This window comes from Dicentrarchus labrax, unplaced genomic scaffold (genome assembly GCF_905237075.1).
Source record: "Dicentrarchus labrax unplaced genomic scaffold, dlabrax2021, whole genome shotgun sequence".
In the NCBI taxonomy this organism is placed as follows: Eukaryota; Metazoa; Chordata; class Actinopteri; family Moronidae; genus Dicentrarchus; species Dicentrarchus labrax.
The window spans coordinates 12393893-12418751 of NW_026136721.1; the positions used below are offsets into that span (position 1 = coordinate 12393893).

The 24859-nt window shown below is 42.5% G+C and overlaps 2 protein-coding genes across 2 annotated transcripts in view; both read right to left on the minus strand.

Annotated features, from left to right (window-relative positions):
* The window catches only part of LOC127354529 (neuronal acetylcholine receptor subunit beta-2-like), a 141386-nt gene that overhangs the window by 32605 nt on the left and 83922 nt on the right, over positions 1-24859 (minus strand). The window lies entirely within an intron of this gene.
* rnf38 (ring finger protein 38) lies at positions 371-24024 on the minus strand. The gene is made up of 13 exons (XM_051384480.1): positions 23871-24024; positions 22138-22839; positions 11065-11126; positions 6384-6586; positions 5915-6290; positions 5649-5813; positions 5176-5346; positions 4587-4769; positions 4373-4476; positions 4155-4239; positions 3905-4026; positions 3672-3771; positions 371-2991 (listed from the first exon to the last, which is right to left on the minus strand). Exons 2-13 carry the CDS (start codon positions 22754-22756, stop codon positions 2929-2931), a joined length of 2253 nt encoding a protein of 750 aa, XP_051240440.1. The 5' UTR covers positions 22757-22839; positions 23871-24024; the 3' UTR covers positions 371-2928.

Here is a 24859-nt window from a genome sequence, read left to right on the forward strand (position 1 = left end):
AATACTCCTCTTCTTCTGACTTAAGTATTTAAATGACATTAGATCTATTAAACTCAAACAAAAATGCATAGAAAATTGTCAAATTGCCAAATTGTTGTCAGCACTTGATTTTAACAGGTTGAAAAGAAAAGTAACAAATGAAGGATTTTGCACCAAGCAAATAAATGTCACTAGGGTCAGAAGCTGCTGTATGTGTAAGAATATGCCTCTTGGATAACAGAACTACACTGCCACCAAATGGACTTAAAACACATGATTCATCCGTGTTAAACGCCTCAGTGGAGAAGACATTTTTTAAGTCAAGAATTAGATTTGTAGAAACTGAACAGCAAAGGAGGAGGTGAGGAAACAATAACTGGAAAACACAATGTTTTAGAAGAGGATGTTATACATTTATTATTGAACCAGCTTTTGAAATCCAAAAGACGGGGTAAGGGATTAAAAAAATCATTGCACTACTTAATAAAGTATTACTAGTAATAACTCTCATACAAAATGTACAAATGTTTGTTAAAAATTTCATTATCATCATAACAGGCCTTCAAATGATTTTGGTTACAGATATAATACATAATGAAACTACTATGACACCATTTTAATGACAGTTTCATAGAGTTTAAAAGGAAAAATATTCAAACAACCCAACAACTTGCATGGAAAAGATTAGCAAAAAAAAATTTTATAAGCACTAATCATACTGGTTGCGCCATTTTCTGAAGACATAAATAGTGGGACTGAGGTAATTGCTAGTGTACCAAGCAACAAAAAAAATCTGTCCAACATAAAACAATCCTAAGACACAAAATGGATGCATACAGTCACAAATATGACCTTTGACCCCAAAAGAAAAAAAGATGACAAAATATAATTTTCCTCCATTCCCATGAATATTACATGACTTTATACAATGACAACGATGGAGAACAGTTTTTTTTTTTTCTCAGAAATTATGAATTATACACTGTTGGTTTTGTAAAATGTATTGGTGTGATGTGGTGATAGATACAAGTTTGTACCCAGAGAAAATTAAGCTTTGTAAAAGGCATCTCAGATGTAAGACACTGCAGGTGCCTGGCTGAACGTTCCACACCAAACTTTTGTCTCTAATCTCTATAAGGCCTATGCTAGGTTGTCATCTTGACACAAAACACCAATTGTGATAAATAGTGATAAATTACATTAGAAAGCCTGCTCTGTGCACGAGGTGAACATCTCGGAGTTACATTATCACATGCTGACATAGGCCTTACAGAGATAGAGTATTTTTTAAGAAACAGAACCCCCAAACCTCTGGAAATAAAAAGATGTGCAGTGAGAAGAATATAAAAAGGAACTGACATATTGGGATACTGTAAGGTGCGTTGACATGGAGTACATTTATACATTTTTAATGCATTCAAACGTTTGTTCTCATACACACATGGACTGTGGGAAACTGATCAGTGGTTTGTTCAGAATGAAAAGAGGGTGTAGGTCTTAAATCTACGTATTAAAGTGCTCAAGTGTGAAATCCACCGTGTGGTGAAACAGTAGATTTAGCTGTGACCTTCTGGCCCTTCAAACTTGTTCCTTGTCAGTGATGGAGAAAACATTGCATCTGTATCTACCAACGCTTACACAAAGCTGCTTGGGTACCTGAACATATATAGACACATGTTTTTAAAGGCCTCATTCCCATAAGAAAGCTAGTAAACTGAGCATGTATGAATGTTTTGGCGAGATTTTTAATGAATGTTTTGCATCCACCTTGTCAGCTATGTAAGATTCAACTGTATTCACATAATGTCCCCTGGGGGAGAGCTTAGTGGATATGTCAAGAAAGATTTAAATAGTCATGATCCGTCTTTTTAAGGATAGGACGTACAGTATCAAAAAAAAGTATTTCAAAAGCCTCCAGCCTTTACTAATTTGTAACGAGAGCAAGGAAGATGGGCAGACATGGAGTGGTGGAGTCAAGAGTGTAGAGCGTGATGACATGACACAAAAGCATTGTTGTTGCTTCCCTGGAGGTGTTCCTGGTCCTACACTTGGGTAGGTCTGAGTTTACCTTCAACCTCCAGTGAGTCTAAATCTATCTGAAGTATAGTGAAAACAACAGTATTGTCGAAGTCAATGCGTTGTACCACATGAACTGTATAAATACCACAGGATTAACACACACACGCACAGGCACACGCACAGGCACACAGACACGTATAGAGAAAATAAAGTATATTTTTCACTGTTCCAAAGTAGCTCACTCTTTGACTCACAGTGTACAGTATCTTTGTTTCACCCCATACAGACTGCTCTCACGCCAAGGAATGCAAGAATAAACATTATAAACAGAAATTAAAATGGACTGACACTGTTCAACTGCAATTATAATAAGTCTAGTAAAAATGAGTCTCTGTAAGCCAAGATGTGGATGCTTAATTATGACCAGAATAATAACAACAATGACATTATCATAATCTTTGGACTGCCAATTCTCCCTAAATGTTTGTTAGTACAACTATACATGAGTCTTTTTCTCTGTCCATCACCTAGAGGACTGAACAGGTCGCCTCAGTTTGGAAGGGCTCATAACAAGTTTAAAAAAATACACTTATATATGTGCACCTGCACATGACACTGGGTGTATGTGTTTCAAAGGCCATTCGTAGTAAGGAGTAACCATGGGCAGAAGGCAGAGTAGTAGGGGTGTAGTAGTCCAAAACAGAAGGCCTAGGAAGTCCAGCAATAAAGTGAGCAGGAGTCAGTAGGAAGTTGCTGATCCCAGGTGAGAATTACTGTTCAGTGTCCTGGGGGATAAAGGGGTTAAGGAATAAGGAGCACTGGTCCCAGTTATGTGTGAGCGGAGGTTTATGATAGAGGGGGAGAAGTTCACTGATCAGTTGGTGCATCCAAAAGGTAGTCAGGGATTGTGGGTGTTCGGTGTTGATGACGTCACTCAGAATCCCGCTGGACCTCAGAAGCATCAGCTCGACAGATGGGACAGGTTCTGTTAGCCTGGAAGGAATGAAAAATATGAAGATGAGGGTTAACGGGAAATGTATACTAAAAGATCAATATATGCATACACTCAAACAATTAAAAGGTCAGGGCACACCAGCATTTAAAATAGTGACATTTTGTGGAAAATCCATTAATTGCAATGGAATCGCAGCAATCGAGATTAAATACGCACAAATTTAAACTTCCAATTCTGTGAACTTTGAAATGCAAATTTCACAACGTTGACCAACAGCACACTAATATATAACTATACTGTTTACCAATAGCAATCTGGACAGTGCTGACCTTTTACAGGCTGGGGAGTTGAAAACAGAGGGAGCTATCACAGATTATATAACACGTCAGAGTGAAAACTACTCCACAAAGAGAAGAATAGTTTGGAGACAGAGACAGGAGTCAGTTGTATAAATACATCTTTTGAAAAAAATTGTGTTAAGTTATTGTCCTGTTAGCGAGCTGTCAGTTAGGAAGCTCATTAGCACAGATCTTTTTTTTCCTCCCAAAATTGTGACGGACTAGCGCTAACATGTTCCCGGCTGGCTAGTGTGTTAGCTGTTTGCTCATCAACAGTACTTCACCAAAAGGTCTAACTATTGTCACTATGCTTGACCAGGCTTAGTGGAAAACAGTTGATGAATTTACATTTAGTCAAAGAGCTGAATGTCTTTACTCACCTTAAGCCACTTGTCTACACACTTGGCATGGAACTCGTGATTACAGGGCAAGACCCTCAGGAGCTGGCGGGACTCAAAGTCACACATACACACCACACACCTGTAAGACAAAGCAAAGTGGGTGCCATTTAAAACAGAATCTTGTACAAACTCATAGCGCCTCAAAACCTACATTCACCCACAAGGCAAATTCCTCACAACACCTAGATTTATAAGAGCATAATGATACTCACAGTGTTTGCTCAGACTGGTGGTTGTTGGGGTTGAACCTGTATGATGGAAGCTGTTCTATATCTGCTTTAGTTAGACCACGGGGCTTGGCCTCTCCTAGACGTTCTGCAAGGTTCAACAGGGCCTGAAGGATTCACACAGAAAGGCAAAGTTTAGAGGACAATGCAAACAGGACATCTAAATTAAATCCTACTGTGTATCATGGGATAACATTATTCTTGGCTGAACGTTGAAGGCAGCAGTTGGTCCTACCTCATAGTTCTCCACCTCTCCATCGTCTACATCCAGCTCTAGACTGATAGTGGGGGCCACATTTGGGGGCACAGGAAGCATAGACCTGTAGGTGGTTGAAGACAAAGCACAGAAAGTTTAGTAGACAGTATTTGTTATGTCTCTGAGGCACACTCAAATCTGACGCAAATTCACCTGTACAATTCCAACATGAACTCAAAGAAGTGAAAAACACTTACAGGAAGTAAGGCAGGAAGCTGGGGTGGTAGGGGGATGGGGGTACAGCCTGCTGAGAGCGGTACCGCCGGCTTGTGAATCGGCGAGGCATAAAGTGGGGATAGGGCTGTGAGAGATATGACAGAGAAAATCAATGTTTATACCAAGAATAAAAGCATTATTTTAATAGCCGTATATTATAATCCAAACACATGATGAAGATGTTATGTAATTTACCACTGTAAAAAGCTCCTGCGACAGGGGGTCATGGTGTGAGAGGAACTGGAGTGGTGTGGATGGCGGCAGGGTGGAGGGAGGCTGGTGGTGATGGTGGTGGTGATGGTGGGCGTAGCTGAAGCCCCCACCAACTGAAAGCTGCTCTCCCAGAATGTCAACCTCATTTTCGATCCTCTGTAAGGGCTGAGAAGAAACACACTTGGTTACAGAATGTGACAAATGCATAACAAGTGTTAGGGTGGGACACTAACTGGGCCAAAGATGCCAAGTAATTCTGGAGGACACTGAAGCAAAATCTGGACAGCAGATTTTAACAGTGACATCTGTGTTTGGTGTCTTCATTTTTTTTAATTGCTCAATGATGGAATGAAAGTAATTTCATTGATTAACAATGTATAATAACAAAAACAAAACCTTAGAGAGAATAAACACATTACTCTATAACTAGGAAACACAACTACTACTAAACTTACTACAACTTGTCAAATATTAATGGCTTCTTTTAGGTATACCAAAATTCTTGTATTGATGCAAGTTACAATAGGATAAATACCAGTTAAACTATAAAAAACTGAAATCATTCACATACCGATCGTGGCTGTTGTGTCTGGAAAGGCAGGAACTGTCCGGGTGTGGGGAGGTGGGCTGGGTGATGAGAGAGGTGGGGTGGATGGGGAAGCAGGAACTGAGGGTCACTGGACAGCAGCGAGGGGAAGGCATAGGGCACTGGCAGATGTTGCATTGAACATGCCTGTAGCATCTGGCACAGGGTGAACAAGAAGAGAGAGAAATGTTTTAAATGCAAGTTTTCTCTGTGGTGATTGCAATGAGCCAAGTCTTGCCACAAGGTGGCAGCCAAGACTAGGAAGATAAAAAATCTCCTTCAAACAGGAAAATGACCTGCATGGTCTTTGCTACTTTTTACGCATTTTCCTTTTGAGTACTTTGCTTTTTCTTAGGTTGAGCCATTTGAGAGGCTGTACAGCACAAAGTGTACTTCTCTTATTAACAAACAAACCCACACACACTCCTACAAACTGTACACTGCTGTGTTCGTCTCACCGGGTGGTAGTGTTGTCCAGTGCTGAAGACCACGCTGCAGGCGGGGACTTGTTGTTGTGAAGAACAGGTAGGGGGTAGGTGCTGGCTGCTACACAAAGGTGCTGCGAGACCGTGTGGAGGGACTGGGGTCACTGTGTATGAGACTGGTACACTGGCTTGCTGCAGCTGGGGAGAAAACATAGCACAGTTAATATGCAGCCTCTCACACACACACGCAATGTCTCCTAGTGGCCTCACATGTAAACTGAAAGTATTGGCAGACCAACCTGTTCATGCAAGTCCATGACCATGGCTCCTTGCTGCTGTTGCGTCGCATGATGCTGTTGCTGATGATGATGGTGATGGTGATGGTGGTGGGCAGCCGGGTGCAATAGTCGTGGCGACAAGGTGGGGGGGTGGAAAGCTCGGGGCTCCTCCAAACCTGCCCCCCCTCCCCCAGCTGTGGGAGGCTGACCATAGGCGCTGGGTGTGTGCGTTGGGTATGTCTGGTGTGTGGAGGCATGGAGGTTGCGGTGGTAGTTTTCATCCTGGAGCTCGGATGGCGACAGGCGAGGTGTGGGACCTTGGCTGGTGGGGTGGTGATGGGGAGGCAAGTGACGGGTGGGTCTGGAGAGACGGCCGCGCTGACGCCTTGCTGGCGGGCTACAGGTGGAAAGAGGGAAAGTTTTACATTTGGGACCCTCATTTAACTTATCACAGTGAAACTTGGTCGTAGAAATCAAGAAAACACATCACCTGCGTCTGTGCCGAGCAGGAGTGAGGCATCTCTCCTGGTGGTAGTGTGTGTGGGGGTGAGGTTGTCTCCGACTTGGGGGTGCTGACTCCCAGGGCCGGATGGGGGGAGATGGGGTGGACGGTGGGGGGGCGGATGAGGTTAGCTGTTCCAAGACAGACTGACTGGACAGCCTCTGGCGCTTTGGACTGGGGCTTTCTTCACTCTGCAGAGGGAGGGGTGGAAAATGGAGGAGGAAAAAGTGGAAAGAAAAGGAGAGTGGGAGAGAGGATGGGTATTGTGGTTAGTGACCCATACCACTCGAATCAAATCAATTTCACCATGCTTTACAGTCCCTCTAGCCTACAATCCATACTACTGCACAGACACTAAGTTCCTTTGTGACTCGTGGCATTTCCTGTATGACCCAGTGTGTGTGTGTGTGTGTGTGTGTGTGTGTGTGTGTGTGTGTGTGTGTGTACTTTTATGCATTTGTGTGCATGTGTGTGTGAAAGAGAGCATATTACACCACCAGCGCTCAGAGGCCCTGAGGGTTGAAAGTCACTTCCTCTTGGAGTGAGGAAATGCAAACGCACAACAAGCACTCACAGGCCCATGCGCGAGTCATACATACACACCCTCAACTGGATAGCTTGAAAATTCTTTCTCATAGGGATGCAAAAAGTCAGTGATCCACACAAAAACTGTGACATAGCTGAACATGAAGTCATCAATGTTCAGACTGAGTAAGGAGTTATCATATACTCAACTCATCTGTGAGTCACATCACTTACAGTCAGGCAGTGACTCTCTCACTTGGCGAGGCAAGAACACACACGCTTATGTGTCAGTTCTTAGTCATTCTCCCTTACGCAGACCTTAGTTGTGCTCTGAAGAACACACCGGTTCTTTACGAGAAAACACATATACACACACACACTTTCTCATAGTTACCATCTCAACACTTTTCCCCCTCCTCTACTTACATGATCCCTGCTTCCACCTTCCCTCTTCGTGGGAGAGACACGTTGTTAAAGTGTGATAAAAATGACTCAGCGGCTGTGACTTTTCACACACACACACACACACACACACACACACACACACACACACACACACACACACACACACACACACACACACACACACACACACACACACACACACACACACACACACACACACACACACACACACACACACACACACACACACACACACACACACACACACACACACACACACACACACCTTGAGAGCAGTGTGATAGCTAACAGGAAACAGCTGGAGAGCAGGCTGCAGAAACACACACAGTTATGGAAACGCCTGCAGACATGCGCAAATTCACATTCACACATGGGCAGCTGCCACTGTTTGAGTTCTACAGCCTATAAAGAACAATACCTTCTGAAGCTCTTTAGAGGCAGAGTCTGCTGTTCTAACAAACCTGAACAAAATGTATTTTGACTACAGGACCAAACACACTGTATACACATTCAGGGCTCTATTACTCACTAGCACTGGATGTGACCTGAGCAGGACCAGCTTATGGGAGAGACAAACAATAACAATGACTTCATTTAGACTTCAACAGATTGGACTACATGACAGGAGAGGGCTAGAAAGAAGGGAGGGCAATGGAAAGAAAAGAGCAGTAGAGATGGAATTTGTGCATAAGACAGGCAGAGATGAAAGAGAGGTGAAGCTTGGTGGAGCCTCAGGGTACACCAAACCCTAAATGACAGAACAAATTTAGGTCGTAGAAAGGTTACACACCATGATTTTGAGTGCATCTGTCTGTGTCTGCCCGTGTTCTTTATGAGCCGTATAAATTACCATGCCTGAACATTTGTGTCCGAGACAACTGGTGCATCAGCAAGCCTGTCCCAACCCCTTAAAAGCTCTATTATATCTAAATGCATCCTTACCATAATTCAAGATACATTTTGTTCTCTTGTTCTTTCGGGAAGTCATAGTATAATTTCTCTGATAGTCAGCTTTTGAATTGTGTGGTAGCAAAGGGGTTTGATTTTTCAAATAATAGACATGGCTATTTGGTTTAGCTTCATATTCATAAGAAATGCCTAAAACAGTTTTCCGTTCATTCCCACAAGTCTCACTTGACAATTCTGATAAGTTTGTTACTGATGCACTTTTAATTACTTTTAGAAAGTAAATTTATGCAAAATATGAAAAACAAAAATGCAGACATACTGTTCTTGGGAATTTTAACTGACCGAAGCTATCAAACACAGTAATTCTAAGACAAATTCTACGTATTCCTTAAAATAAATGAAACATAAAAGTAATTTATGATGCTATAATACAGTGTCACTTTGTTAAAAAGAAAGAAAAGAAAGAAGCTTTTTCCATGGATTATTTCAAAAGTGACATGGAAGGCACACTATCTCTGCCCATTTCTACACAGGATTGAGGGCACCAGTGATCCACCCCCACATATCTGTTCCTCTCAACATCCCCCTCTCTTCCGACCAGACACCCCAAAACCTCTCTACCAGCCTAGCTTCAACACCCTTGGGACATCTACTGTGCCCATTTTCATATCTAAGCCAGTCTCCTCGATCCTCAGCCTGACATATTCCCTCTATACACACTCCCCAGTCCCCCCCACCCCCCCTCACCCCTCCTCACCCCCTCCTCACCCCCTCCTTCCATCAGATAAGCTGAACCCCTCCACAGTCCCCTCTTCCTCTAGCTCCCGCCCCCCTTTTTTCCTCTGTCTGTCCGAGACCCCGGCCTGAAATCTAAGGGGACAAGACAAGAAGTTCTTAGACAGGACACACACACACACACAAATATACACTCTGTCTTAACACATGCAGACTATTGCCCATTAGTATGAAAGTTTGATGGGCCTGTCTACCCGTGTTAGTGGGAGGGGAACAGTGTCAGACAAAGGAGTGTGTGTGTGTGTGTGTGTGTGTGTGTGTGTGTGTGTGTGTGTATCCTAAAGCAATATTCCTTAACGTGGCCTAATAGAGTGTTTGTTGTGTACACACACACACACAGACAGACAGACACAGACTTCCTAGCACAGCCCAGAAACATTGTGAACTGCTGCTGAATGGCTGATATTACAGCAGAATCTGCAGTGCTCACAGTGTAGGGACCACACACACACACTTCGTTCCTTTCACTGTGTCCACATTCAGTGTGTGCACACACCAGGCTAGGCAGATATCCTGAAGCACGAGTACAGACACACCCATACAACGTTCTATTTCACTATGTCCACATTCGGGATATGCATGCAGCCACTTGCACACACACTAACTCTGGCCGGCAGCTGTTGTGGTTTCGCTGTCATTGCTGAGAACCAAAATAAAGAGAGGCCCACAGAGTGCATGCAAACACACACCTTACACAACTGTGCCCAGGTCTCTCTTCTCCAGCATTCATGCCCCTAGAAATGTGCACGCTGAGCAAATATGGTCATTTGCTTTTACAGATTCATTAATATTTGCAGACATGCTCCCACTAACACTCAAACACTTCTCCCTCCCCCACTTATTTTCTTTCCATCAACAAGATTTCAAAGCCCATTTTGTTTCCTCTGCCACTGTTCCTCCCTTCCTCCCTCTCCCTCCCGCACTCCTTCCCCTCCTTTCCCTTCTCTCACTCTAACCAAGCCCCACAGCTGGAGGTGAAATCATTAGCAATACCCCCTCCCTGTTTTTGGCCTCCCCTCCCTTCCGTCTCTCCCTCCAAGCTTTCTGCAGCACCTTCCTCAGCATCCTGCCTCCCATCTTCTCCTTCAGTTTTTTTTTTTTTGCTTCATCTGCTTGCTTTTTACTCAGGCCTTTGCTTGTGATGATGAATATCATTTACTGGAGTACACTTGTATACTCTGGTGTGTTTTAAATCATGCTTATATGAACTACATGAGTGTGTTTTTTCAATACTGTCTTCACTAAGACAGCAGCATTGAATTATCAGTAATCTGTTAGTAAATATACAAGATGTTAATTCTTTACCCATGTGAATTTAAGTTTATAGTTTCTAATAAAGAATAAGCCCCCCTCAATGGAAAAGAAAAACAACATGCTGAGTCTAGACATTGCAGATATGAGTGTCATGGGTGCATGGATGTATCATCCAGTAATCAGCTGATAAACAAAAAGTTTCTACAACTGGCCATCAGCTGATTGCTGAAAAGCATGGTCAGCTCCTACATTGTCATTTCAATCAAATGAAAGAAAAGAAAAACAAAGTATATTTTGCATTACGCCATCCTTGGGAGGGGCGACTTGTCACAGCTGCTTATGCTGCTGAAGGATCTCTAAACTAAACGTACTTCAGCCTTTGTGAAATGTAAAGCAGACTTGCGATTTGCAAACTGTGTTCGAGTTTCTCAAGGAGGTAATAGTGTTACACAAAACATGATTAAGAGTCTGAGTAGTGACATAGTAAACAACAGCAAGTGCTTCTCTGCATTAAAGTTTCAAACAAAATAGCCCAAGTTCCATCATTGACAAAGACAGAAAAAAATATATATATACACTTTAAAGTTTTTATTTAGCTATTTCAGCCAAATCACTGATAAGGGTTATTTTAAAATAGATGCATGTGAATACTTTTCATTTAAATAAATGTTTCACTTAAACTTAAAAATATAGCTGTAACTCTTATGTTGGTATGAAAATAAGTACAAGTACATTCAAGGTGTGTGTGTATGTGGCTTACCTTATCACTCTCTTCTCCATATGCATGGTCTGGGTGGCAGTGGTAGGACCCGCCAGAGGCTCCTACACAGAAAGGGTAAGAGCAGAATATAACAAGGTCACACAGTGAGACAACATGGGCCTAAATCTGTAAAGCCTGCTGCTTATTACATACACTTTGATAAAATGTTACACTTCCTACATGTTCTACATTTCATTACCATTACACATTTGATTTTCATTAACTCATTCATTGTTTGGAGAAATATATATATATATATATATATATATATATATATATATATATTGTGTGTATGTGTGTGTATCTCACAACATTGGTATCAGCCGACATTCACCTTGTTGACTGATATCAACCAATCGGCAAATAAGATGGCATTCGATATCAGTGGCCAATGTTTGTTGATTGTGTCGCATTAATTTTGTGCTGGTTAAATGTTTCTGATTCAGAAATAATTACTTCCGTTTTCTAGCACTGACACAACAAGTGTGTCAGAGTTGCAACAAAGCAGATTTCATAGATTTTTTTGTTTCCTGGCACAAAAGGGCAAATAAATAACAAAAAAAACATCTGTATGGGCCCAGATTTTTAAAAAGTATAGTTACTATATATCTCGCAACAGCTAATTTCCCAAAAAGTCCGAAACAGAGGCATTGAGTAAACAATGAAATTGGTAATTGCTGAAAAGATGGGAAAGTTCAAACAGGACCATTCACCACTAGATACAACACACACTACAATTAGTCAACAATGTAATAAAATGTAGGCTTAGTCGACCTACTTTTCATCAGATGGATAGTCACAGAAAAACAAAAACAATGCCAAACTCTGTTTGTGAGTATCAGGGGATTATTGCAACGCAGACCTTTTGTAACACAGTGAATCACCTACTCCTAGTAGCTGACTGTACCTGGACTGGGAGCTCGAAGGACAGGGGGGGTTTAAGCATAACTAGCGTAGAAAGCGGGGACCCAGCAGCTCACGGCCTCAACGGCTCCAACCAGGACTATGACTTTGGGGATGAAGACACGGTGGGTTCAGGCAGGGACAGGAGAGGAATGAAACGGAGAGAGAGGAGAGCCTTTGTAGTAACTTCATAGTTGGAATTATTTTGGAGTTATTTTTACATGTGTGATACTGTGGTGAAATAAATGAACTAAATGTTCAGTCTCTTTGCTGGTTCATTCAGATTCATTACCACTTTTTCTGCTAACATGTCACAGGTGGCTTTTAAAATCTACTTATTTAAATAATTAAATTAATATAAATGTGCAACGAATAGTCAACTATTGGCTTTATCTAACGACTACTAGTCAACTACAAAAATCTTTAGTTGGGGGCAGGCTTAATAAAATGCATGTTAATACAATTCCATTTGGACCACCAACCAATGCGTTTCTGGTATAAACACACAGACCTCAACATAGTGTATTAATTACTACTGTGTTGTGTTTTATTTTGCAATACAAAATGCAAAACATGTTGGCAAAACCTTTTGTTGATACTGATAGCAACATTATACCCAGGCATTGTGGGGAGACCCCTGTTGATCTGCACACAGTACATTTAATCCTGTTGTTATTGTTCTTGCAATTTGGATTTAATACACAACAGCAAAAACAATGACAACATGTTTGTGAGGTGGGCTGCTGACTGTGTGTCCAGCACAAAAGTGACTGAAACCCATATGTTGTAGTCTCAGATCAGAGGCAGTAGATGGAGGTGGGCACACACGCACACACACACAAAATAAACACAGTAATCCTGGATTAGAGAAGCTTTCTGATGATAGCGCCGCTTGCATCACAGCTAAGACTTTTACGCTTTTGTTTTTCCACAATCCTTTCATCTTTTTATTGTCTTTTCTATTTATTCTGGCTTTTGTTTTGCCCTTTTTCCATGGCCACGTTTTTAGCTGGGGACGTCCTCACCACAGATGGTGGCAGTGGTACACACACACACACACACACACACACACACACACACCAAGGGTAAGCACTCCCAAGGGCACTCCAGACAAGGCTACCTTTACATTACGTTACACCAAAGTATAAGGGAATGGATGCAAAAAAGCCTTTTAAAGAAAAAAAAAAAACAGCATTTTTCACCTCTCGGCTGTTTGTTTGTGGGATTTTTCCTGCTCACAGCCTCCCTCTTTGAAGAAAAGCTGTGATTGACAACAAAAAGAAGAGGGGGGGAGAGAGAGAAAGAGAGAAGAGGCAGACAGAGTGAGGTTTTCACAACTGAATTCCTCAATCCTTAAAAAAAAAGCTTTTCCTCTCATACTCCAATCCCCAGAGCAGGCAAAATAAATGGATTGAAAGGGCTGAGGTAAGTAAAGCTAACATTAGTGTAGTGAAAATCGGCTAAAAGGCTATTTTCATCGAGATGATTTGGGATGGACTAGTCGTGAAGCATTCACGGGACTCGCCGGCTGCAAGACGCTCCTCTGTACGACACTCATTCACCAATCACAATAGGCAGAAATCCAGCTCCCACCCCGAATATGGTCTCACTTGCACATTGTCAGAGTCCGGTAAATTGAGTCAGAGACGAGTCATTCAGTCGGAGTCACTCTAGAGCACAATACAGAGGCTACAGAACAGGTTTAAAATGTTTCGATGACATCATGTCCAGTTAGTGTGTACTGAGCTGTGTGCAGTCTGTTACTCCATTTAGTTTCTACACACAGGGCCTGAAGGAAAGTTGAATAGTAGGATTGCATTATGAATTTTTAATGTGTGTGGACACGGCAATTTCTTCTCCTACGTCTAGGAAATTTTAGAAAATGCTAATATGAGCAATTTAATGAATAATATACACTTGAAAATATAATGTTACATATGAAAGATTGTCTCATGTAGGATTTTATTTGTGCAGTCAAGGATTCTGCGCAGCACGAGGTCTTCTTGTTTGTAATATACACAGTAAAGGAGTCACTACTCCACTGCTGAATCAACGTGGAGATTTATATGCATTATTATTGTTTGTGCATTTGTGTAGTCGAATTTTGGAGTTGACCAAAAAAAAATAACAAAGCTGGAACTTGAGACAGCAGCCCAGCTCAGGAAGCAGAACGGACACAGTGCATCACATCAATGAGGCTTGAACACAAGAAGTAGAACTGCCAGAATGAACAGTCTCTCTCTCTCTCACACAGACTTTTAGTGAAAAAAGTGAACTTTTATCTCTTTCCTAAGCATGGTGGAGAAGAAAACAAGCATAGAAGGTGTGTACATGCTTTAAGCAAATTGCTTTGACTACACCAGACTGCTACTATCTAAATGTTGGAAAAGTTGGAATAAGATGCAAGGGGGGAGTGATTGTGAGCAGGAAGCAGGCATAGGTAATGATAGATTAGTGTGCATTTGATTTAACATTTCTTTTGACATTAAAAATATTATTGTGGTTCGCAAGAAGAAAAAAAGATTTTCTACTTGATGGCACTACACTTTAATCACTGCAAGAGTAATCAACAGACTGCATCATGATTGAGAATTTTATTTAATTATGTCCTTTCTTTTTTTTTCTTCTGTATTACCAGACAAAATTAAATATGTTTACTTAAAAAAATAGTAAAAAAACAAAAACATAGTAAAGTACAAGCTGCACAAAAATAGCACAACACAATCCTCCATCTCGACTATGAAAGTTGAATCCTGTACAGAAGTGTCAAAGTTAGGGATACAAGCGTAGACAGAGAGACTGTATTCACTGCTGCCCAATCAGCATTGCCTGCTGTGTGAGTTTAAATGTAAAAGGTGGAGCATTATACAAATGTAGAAAAAAGATTAACAGTCAATTTGCTTAGTAACAATGTCAAAAAGTGAGAGTTTTCAGACCACATTCAACCATTCCTTTGAATTTAATTTTCACACCCAACCACACCTTCCCAGTCCATGATGCCCGTTGTTCCATCTGAAGCATACCAGCAGCTTGTAGAAGAAAAGAGGATGTCTTGGAAAAAGGGTGAAAGACAAGGCCGGCACAACAGTGATGGGAGGTGAGGATGAAGAGGGGGCGTGAAGGAGAGAAATGACTGCGGGAGAGAATGTGGGGGACAAGACGAAGGCAAAGTGGCAGTACAGAGGAAGAGGACAAGGTTGGAAATGCACATGAAAGGGGTGAGAGCACTGAGGAGGAAAAGGGGAAAGGGAGGTGGGAGAAGATAAAGAGTGGAGGAAAAAACACAAGGAAGACAACTGGAGGGGGAGTGAGCAGTAGTGGGTGAGGGAGCAGTCATAGAAGGAGAGAGAGAGAAAGAGAGAGAGAGCGCAGGGTGGGGGTTGTGGCTTCCCCTCTTGACTGCTATTGATTTTCTGTAAGCCTCAGAGTGCATCAGCTATTTCTATCCATTTCCTCCACCTCTCCCTCCCTTTCTCATCCCCCCCTCTCTACACTCAGCTCAGACACCCTCCTCGCACATCCTCCTCCTCCTCACACTCTCCATCACTTCATCACCATCCCTCCCTGCCACCGATCTATTTCCCTATCTGCCGGCCTGTCTCTCTCCCATATATTCCTGCTGCTTTATCTAACAGCATCCACATTTCCTTGCTTTCCTGAGATCGCACCATCTCTGCCCGTGATCTCCATCACCCTCTCTCTTCGAGTCTTTTCTCTATTAAACTACCTCTTCCTTTCCCGTGTCAAAACAGAGAAAGACCCGCGAAAGTGCGTCAATGGAGAGGGTTGTTGGATAGATAAGATGATAGATAAGTGACAGTCTTACTTAACAAATCACCAGCTCAACAGGAACAAATGGGGAAAATGGACAGAAACCTTGTTGACTGCTGCAGAACTTGTGCGAATTTACATAACATACAGGAAGTAAAGACAATATCAGCAGAGCATATGTGTAACGCACATATGCACGCATAATATAAACGCACCTCTCACATCACCCCGCCTCCTGAACACATGTCACAGCACACTTCACACCCTGGCGCAAAGCAGAGTCAAGTAACAAGCTGGCATACAGGCTTAAAATAGGAGTGCATGTAACGCCTGCCCAGCCATTACCTGCCTAACACTGCTTCACACAGACCTGGTGGCAAGTGTGTGTGTACATACATACGTATAAAAATAAGGGAATGATTCTTCCTCTCTCCCATTTCGTTGTCCTCCTCCATCTTTTTTTTTTTGTTCTTTCCTTCCTCATTATCTTTCTCATTATCTTCCTTTCTGTTCTGTTACTGCAGCAGTCCTTGAGGTTGCTCCTCCATCCTGCACTTCATCTCAAGTCTGAAAACCAATTCTACATCCCACAGAACATACAATAGTTTATGTGCCATCTACCTTTGCTCATGATCTCACTTTCACTTCTCTAAACTTCAGTGCAGTTAAGTTTCATGTCTTTTTGACAGTCCTGTTCCCACTAACTGACCCACCCAGGCAGCAACTAAACAAGGCATGTGCACATACACAGTCAGCAGAGGTACATGAACACAGACAGAGCAAACCACTCCTTCACACTCCTTATGTCCTCACAATCTCCTTCTCCTCCCTATCCCCCAATGAAAGACAGAAGCCAGCTGAGAGTGAGTGTTAGATGAGAAAAAGTGATGGACAGAAAGGCAGAGAGAGATGACAGTCTTAATTCTTTTCTTCCATCATAAATCTCAACACTATATCCACAAACCGAGCTATCAACTCATTAAAACGACATTCTGAGCAACTAAATGGAAATAGCTTGTAAGAAATGTACTTGTTCTGTGTCTTTGATGGACAAATTATAGCCCAGAATCAATGGCAGTACATAGAAAATGGGCAAGTTTTGAACTGAAATTCATTCATTCATCATTTATTCTTAATTAGGGTTCTTAGGTATTCTTTAATTTTGCCTCAGTAAGTGACTAAACCAAACTTTACCATATGGCTGTAAGATTCTAACAAAAATGGTAGGTATCACTTTATTTAGATGTAGGAAATACCATAGTGACGGCACACAAACATGCACACTCAAATCATTAAATCTGAAAACAAGAAGACATGCACACCAACACATTTGATTTCTTGGGTGAAAATAACAAATGCATACATAGTAGGTAATAATACCACAGTAATAATACATGTGCAAGCTCCATAGACAATATCTTAAGCCTGATTTGAAATGCAAAAAGCATATGACAATTTCATAAACTGAGAGGTGTTAGTCTAAGTCCAAATAGAGCCAATGGCTAAATAATTACATTAATTTACATTCCAACAAAAACAACTACTTATTCCACCCAAAATATTATCTAAGACCCTGTAGAAACTTTTGTTTACATACTTCTCAAAGCATTCCTGCGGCATGTTCAACCCCTCTGCACCCCGTCTGTATTGTCAGTATGCTGTGTGCTCGTTTTGCCAAAATACCACAAACAAAAGATTTTCTCTTATAAATATAAAAGTCTACAAAACAACCAAAACAAAACTTATTTACTACTTCAAATCAGCATCTACACAGACTTGCAGTGGGGTGCTCAGTCCATGTATATGTGCAGTGCCAACTCAATTTGCATAATAGTTAAAACAGAGGCAGAAACAGGACAACAAGAGATGGAAATAACGGAAGGACACAGACAGTGGTTGTGCTGAAACAGCAAGCAAAAGCTGAAGATGCTAACTGTTGAGACATAGAATTACTTCAAAAGCAGCTGGAAGTTAAAATACAACTGAGAGCCGAAGAAATGGTAAAAATCACTCCTATCCGTGGCAAGTGAGAACTGACTCATCTTTAAGCTGGCTTTCAGGTTTATTTTTTCAAGTTGTTTAAGAGGATCTATTGGTAGAAATGGAAAATAATATGCTTAAGTATGTTTTCATTAATGTATCATAAACATTTTTTTTTTTTAAGAATGAGACGTTTTTAATCTACAGACACTGCGGATCGCCTCCCCTCCCCCATGTTGAACCGCCATGTTTCTACAGTAGCCCAGAAAGGACCAACCAAGATGAAGAAGAACACTAGATAGGATGCCTTTTTAAGTGTGTGGTGTGGCCACCGTAGTTTCTTATTTGCGCTTGGGCAGGGTGACGCAAGTGAGTTGCAATCTGCAACCACAACAATAGACACTAAATCTTACACACTTGTCCTTTAAAACTTAATTACTTGGTTAATGGAAGTCCCACCATAGATACCTAGGATGTACATTTTGACATAATGATATAAGAGTAACATGAAGTTTCTAGTCCAGTCAGTGAGACTGAGAGCTACAAAACAGCACAAACCCAGCTGCCTTAAGACATACTCTGGAACTACATCGAGTGGACTTGGTAACCACAGATTTGCACCCATGACACAACCTAGCCACATCCGCTGGACATTCCCAGTTATATCAACAGGACAGGAGGCTAACATGCAAACAGCAGAAGCAAACAACCCCTCCCTCCCTTCCCCAAATCACTCAACATTCATTCATGCCTTCCTCACACATACCTTTACCTAAACTCAGACTTACTGCCTCTGGTCTTGGCTCCAGCCTTCTCTCCTGCCCTCTACCATGCCTCAATCTGCCTCCAGCCAATCCTTTTTTTCCCTTTATCTTTTCAGTCACCAAATCCACAACCTTCTCCTAAGCTGCACACTCAACTGCTGTCTGCAAGGCATGCTTCCTCTCCCTGCTGTTCTTACGATAATACTCATGACGGCTTGTGTCTTCTCCACAGTCCATCCCGTTCCATGAAACTTGTTCACATCCTGCTTTTGCCATTTCCCCTGTGCTTCAGTCTAATCATCTCTGTCTTTCCTTCCTCATCCTCCCTCTGCACCTGACCTTCTGAAACCTCATTCACGGCACTTCCACCCTATATCAACTCCTGTACCTCCCTATTCCAACCCACGACTTGTTTTTGGCCTGACTCTCTCTTCCTCCTCTCTTTGCCAGTTCAGTTTTTGCACTTACTGGCCTCCCTCTTCTACTCTCCATATATTGACCTCACTTAAGGCTTTTTAGTGACCTTTGACATTCTCTCTCCCACTCCCTCCTAGAAGCAACATCGTTTTTCCATACCAGAGCCGAGCCTATCCCTTGGATTTAAAGCTAATTTAAAGTCACAGTCCTCTAACCCCAGGATGTTCTCTTGCTGACCAAAGTGACTGCTTTGTTGTTTATTTGGAGTGACTGAGTAAGCAGGGAACCCCTGCTATTTGGTCAATCCAAGTGAAAGTTTCTATTCAAACTGGTGGGGGTTGCCTGGGCAATAAGACAAAGGAAAGTTAAAACAGAGTGCATGTTTCCACTTCTGTAGTAGACAGAAAGATGGAAAGGATAGGAGTGGAGTGGAGGGGTAAAGGTAGAGTGGCAGCAGCGTCTGCCCCTCTGCTGCTTTGGGCAGTCCATTAAAACGATCCCTCCATTAGACAAATGTGGGGGAGGAGGCCAGAGAAAATGGACCGGAGGGGTACAGAAAGGGTTGACTGATCCAAAGGGGAGGGAGAAATGAATGTGACTAAGAGGACAGGCTGTGACAGAGGTGGGTCAGAATCAGGATAGGATATCAGCTGCCACAGAGCATGTTTTTATCCACTTGGACCAATTTGGCAGCAGTTTTAAGCATTTGGTGGGCACTTTTTCCTAAGTACTTCTACATTTTCTCTGCTTCTCCTTTGCACCTTGAGTCTCAATTTTGCAGACATGGGCTCTCAGGAGTCTTTTCCCCTGCTAACACATGTTAATTTCCTTCCACAGTAGGCAAAGTCATGTGAACAGTACATGGGATAGAATGTCAAAAGGAGGTAAGAAAAAAATGTGATCACTACAGAATCTACAAAACCAGCATGAAAGAACAAGGCACAAAGGGGGGGGGGCAAAAGAGTTAGAATGGACTACAAGGAGAAGAGAAGGAGGGAGGGATTGAAGAGTACAGGATATCATTAGCTTTCATGCCCAACGCAGGTGACTAGCATGGGAAGAATGGACTAAGTATCTCTTCTTGTCTCTCACTCTCTCCCAACAAGCAGGGTCCATTCTGGGAATGGAAAGGGTCTAATAAAAGGTGTGTAGTGTTGGGAAAGGTCCAGCTAGCCAGCTGCTTCACTTGTGTGTGAGAATATTCAAGTATAAATTAGCCCTAGGGCTTCCTCTGGCTAAATTAACAATGTAAATAGCACTCAAAAATAACAAAAGGTGCACATTTTTTATACCAAAATAAAACAACTGTTACTTTGGAAGCGCTTCATAGCTCCAAGTTGAAACATTTTGATTCTACACTACAACCACACTTTATTATTTTTTCCAAATTACTGCTCCTTTGTGTGCTTTGCATTTCAGGTCTAAATTAAATGAATCCAAATAATGAGTGTGTGTCTATAGAATTTCTAGCTGGTGCCTCTCCCTCTAGATCGAAATCCATTTGGATGGAAATACAATACAGTCAGTCATTCTATCCATTGATTTGTGCTATCCTACATGTCATAGCCAAGCTTCTGTGACAGAGTATGGGTCGTAGGTCACAGCAGACCCATAATCTCTGAGGATGACTGGTTCACCTTCTGAGGCAATGCAGAGTGACTTGGCTCAGTGATCTGTATTTTTCTGAATTTTTTAATCCTTTGTCTTAGCTCTTCTTCGTCACTCTTAATAGCACAAGATACACAAACAGAGCTTGATTTTCTTCTAACCCTGCAAGCCTACTAGACATATAACACACACACACACCCACACACCCACACAGCTCAACAACCTATAGGGCTTTTGTTTCTTCATGTGTGTTCAGCTGTTTTTTGTTGTTGTTTTTCTTACCCTCACTCTCTCAGACAGGTAATTCCAGTCTACATTGGCTCAGTCTCTCATGTACACACATATGAAGTCAAGAAAGATACAGACTCCGGGCACTGTATGGTTATCATTTTGACTGGCAGAGTATTGTGTTGTGCCTTAATATAAAAATTTGATTCATTTTCAGACCAAACCATTCATTGCAAGGTTTTGGATGAGCAACCATATAAATTCCCCTTAAACCTCTTTCTTTCATTTAGCCCTGTTTTAATGTTTATAAAGAATATGAGGACATGTATTTTTTTTATATCAATGATTTCCTTTAGATTTTCAGTTTGTTTCAATAAGAAATTACCACTCATAAAATATTCCCCAAAGCACTGTGAGACCTGAGTAGCCTGTTAGGTGTGCTGAAAGAAAAGCTTTCCCATAGCCCCGCTGAATGTGAAACTCTAGCTGTGCTGTCTCTGTTCTGTGGTTCACTGCACTGCATTCGCTGTGAGAGAGTGCCCTCACATGTATTCTACACCCAGCACCAGTCCATGCACACAAGTTTTGCTTTGCAGTGAAGCACAAATATCAAAGCACAGCTTACCTGGATAGTCACTATAGAAAACCGCCTACCTACCTGTTATTATTTCAGAATGCATGGCCATCCTCCTTCATACAATATGACACATCCTATTTAGTAATTTAGCTGTATTCTATTATCCAAAGCACTGCACCAGTGAGGGATTAGTAGATTTTAGTATATAAAAACAAACCTGTTAGTGCCATTGACCCAGTGAGCTATACAAGATCGTACTTAAATTGAACACTACACCACATAAATGGGGCCAACGTGTACCTGTGAGAGTCTTTGAGAATAGATCATGCCTAGTTTAGGCAAAGATTAGTAGTCTGTACAGTACACCCCGAAAGGCTTGTTACCTAGCTACATCAATATTTGTGTAGTTGACTAAAAGTGGACATGCCACAGTGCCTTAAGAAACACAGTGTGGGTAACTAAGTATGCACAGCATTTCACCAAGACTGCTGCTGTTCATTTACCTACTGTATGTACTAACTGTGCACCACATTCACAATGCAGCTCTGTGCCAAGCACATAAAACACCCTGTCTAATTAGAATACAACAAATGTGTTCACACATGCACCGACACTTTAGTCATGCCAACCCCAGGACAGTCCCCTCCTTCTCTGTATTTGCCTGTAAAAACCTCCCCGGGGTATTAAGCACATCGACTTTTATCGCTTCAACTTGCCTTCAACGTGCTCACAAGTCGAATAAAATGTGTGATTCCTCCGATTATCCTGATAGAGGGTACACTACTACATACACAGTCAGTGACAATGACAAGTGGGGACATTTACCTGCCGCCGGGATGCGGTGCGCTCCGGGAACCGAAGAAAGCCTCTGAATGCCGGGAGAGGGGTTACTTCCTGGGGCTCGCGGCTGGTTCTCCGAGTGGTTGCCGTGAGCTCCAAGTGGTGCGCAACCGGCACCGAGCTGCTGCTGTGGATGTAGTTGCTGCTGCTGAAGGTGGTGGTGGTGGGGGTGGTGGTGTGGATGGTGGTGGTGATGGTTAGATCCCATGACTCCGCTGCCGGTAATCCCATTGCCATTTCCACCACCATACTGCTGGTAATATCCAGACCGAGAACGCGATCGAGTCCGTGGGGGCTCCATGGCCATTTGGTGGGGGTGAAGGGGGTGGAAGAGAAAGGAGGAGGACGCGGCTGGGGACTGCGGCGGAGAGCCGTTGATGGATCCGGGTTGTACAAAGCCCCTAGCGCCGCTCTGGCTGTAACTATAGCCCCCGAGTCCTCTGCCCCCCTCTGCGCCCCCGTACTCTGTTCGCTCCGCCGACTCCGCCGCCCCCGCCTCGTCGAATAAATCAGCCCCTTTAGGGACAGGCTCCGGGGTGGAGGGCAGCCGGGAGCAAACTCTAGGCTCCTGAGTCGTTGGCTGTCCAGCGGCTGCGATTGGCATTTCCTTTCGGGGGATTTCCTCTGTTTCTTTTTTTTCTGTGTTTTTTTTCTCTCGTTTCCTCTCACAGAAGAAGCTTTTAGTCACTGTTTAAAAATACAAAGTTGGAAAGTGGTTAACAGGGAAACTGAGCTACGGGGCACGCTGTGTTTTGACTGTTTACACAAACACTTAATGATAACCGCCACTGCTTGTTTAACAAGCATGGTTGTCGTAACTTACTTCCCCTCAAGTTTGTCTAAGTAACGTTACTAAACACAGCTTGATTCCCCAAACTGGTTCAACAACTACTGCCTAAAACAACGTCGGTCTATTCGGGATATTATCGATATCTCGTGTTTATGGAGACACACACACACACACAACTGTGGCCAGGGGGTGGCAACTTAATTTTTTTTTAAAATATGAAGCCACTTCCACAATACAGTAACGTTAAATCTCGTGGCTCACCGGCACCGTTTAGTCCACAACAACCGCAGCGGGGCCGCAGTCAGAGCACCGAGTACGGCCGTGGCTCGCTAGCTCACAGGAGGCTAACGTTGGGGGGGGCATGCTAACGTTCGTGCGCATAGCATACCGGGGTAAACACGTTATTGCGTTTATTCTAATCGTACAACAACCGTGTTAGCGTACACGTCCGCTTTCTTATAACCGTACTTACCACCAAATTGAGTTTAAGGCAACTTTGTCCACTTTAACGACCATTTAAACTTGTTTAGCCAGTCTGCGTAATGTCGTTCGCTAGCTTGGCAAGCCATACCAACCCCTCCTCCTCCGCCGACCAACACAGAGAAAAATCCCGTCAGCTAGCCACCCACGCCTCGAATCCCTTTAAATTCCCTGGTTAATAGTAACAAAGCTAAAACGCTTTAAAAGAAAAACTTATTCGCTGTGGTTTCATTAAGTTAGGGTGACCCGGTAAGGTCTTCCCAACTGGAAAGAGGCAAACAGCAAAGCGCACAGAGAAAGATAAAAAAGTGGTCAACCTAAAATTACAAAGAAAGAACCACGGCTAAAATTAACACGATCTTAAAGAATGACCCCGCCTCTGAGTCTACCGCTGAAACCCGGTCTAATTTTCCTGCTCTGAGTAGTTGTTTTTTTAAAAATAACTTACCTTCAATGTGTTCTCCTCGACTGTACTCCTGACTCGGATCTGTCGATAATATGGTGAGCCCTGCGTGTGAGTGTATGTGAGTGTGTGTGTATGCGCCCACTGTTCGCTTGGTGTCAGCGTGAAATGTGACAGACCGTCAACGCTCAAGTCGGATTTCACCAGGCCTGCCCAATCGATACCGGAAAACTATCAGCGTTTGTAGTTTTATTTTTAGCATACACCTTTCCCCGCACATTCACAGAGAACAAAATAAGACGGCACCATTTTTAAAAGCGTTTCACTGCGGTTTGCTTTCATTCACTTCACTTTTGAACCACGGGTTTACTAGTAATACGAATGTGATCAGGGTCGGTAATCGACTATGTCTCCTGTTAAATCAGAAGCCGTAGATAGCAGAGAGGCAGGCAAAAGGGGGCTTTAAATTATTTATTTACAAATACCAAGCCTACCCATTGCAGCTGTTTCCTCTAGAGCCGCAAGTTCGCTTTAAAAATAAGTAATAGCTGTGTTTGCAAAAGTTGCATACCACTTTACAGTCGCCGGAAAACAAGATAGGGAGATAGAAATTAAATAAAGAGTGACAAATATAGAAGATATTAGGGTTATTTAGCCCACGTCTGAAATAAATGAGCCTTATTCAGTTTCAACCATCAAGCCTAAAGAAGAAGGCGAGTCTGCTTGTGTGACCTGAGCCACATTTCTCACGGATAGAACAGGTTTGTGCATGTGTCACCATCCCTACACAGACAGACTGAGCTCCGTGTGTTCTTACAAGTATAGTAAAATGTGATGGAGTATGGCAGTGTATCCTTTTTTACCCACAGCAATTCGTGAATCTAGAGAAGGCAGTAGTGTTTTCTGTGGAAACATTTAATCACTGTTGTGTTAAAGGTCAAGGATATTGTCTTCATATGAAGCATTTCTGACATAAATAGGTGTAAATAATGTGTAGTGTTGATATTCTATGCATATGTGTCTGGAGTGGGGGG

Bases quoted from the DNA above. Each gene is read 5' to 3' on its own strand.
- rnf38 (XM_051384480.1), bottom strand. From the start codon at position 22,756: ATGCCAATCGCAGCCGCTGGACAGCCAACGACTCAGGAGCCTAGAGTT. The intron at 6,291-6,383 runs GTGATGTGTTTT...TTCCACCTGTAG, and splicing joins CCTGCTCGGCACAGACGCAG to CCCGCCAGCAAGGCGTCAGC. The intron at 3,772-3,904 runs GTGAGTATCATT...TTTGTCTTACAG, and splicing joins CACCAGTCTGAGCAAACACT to GTGTGTGGTGTGTATGTGTG.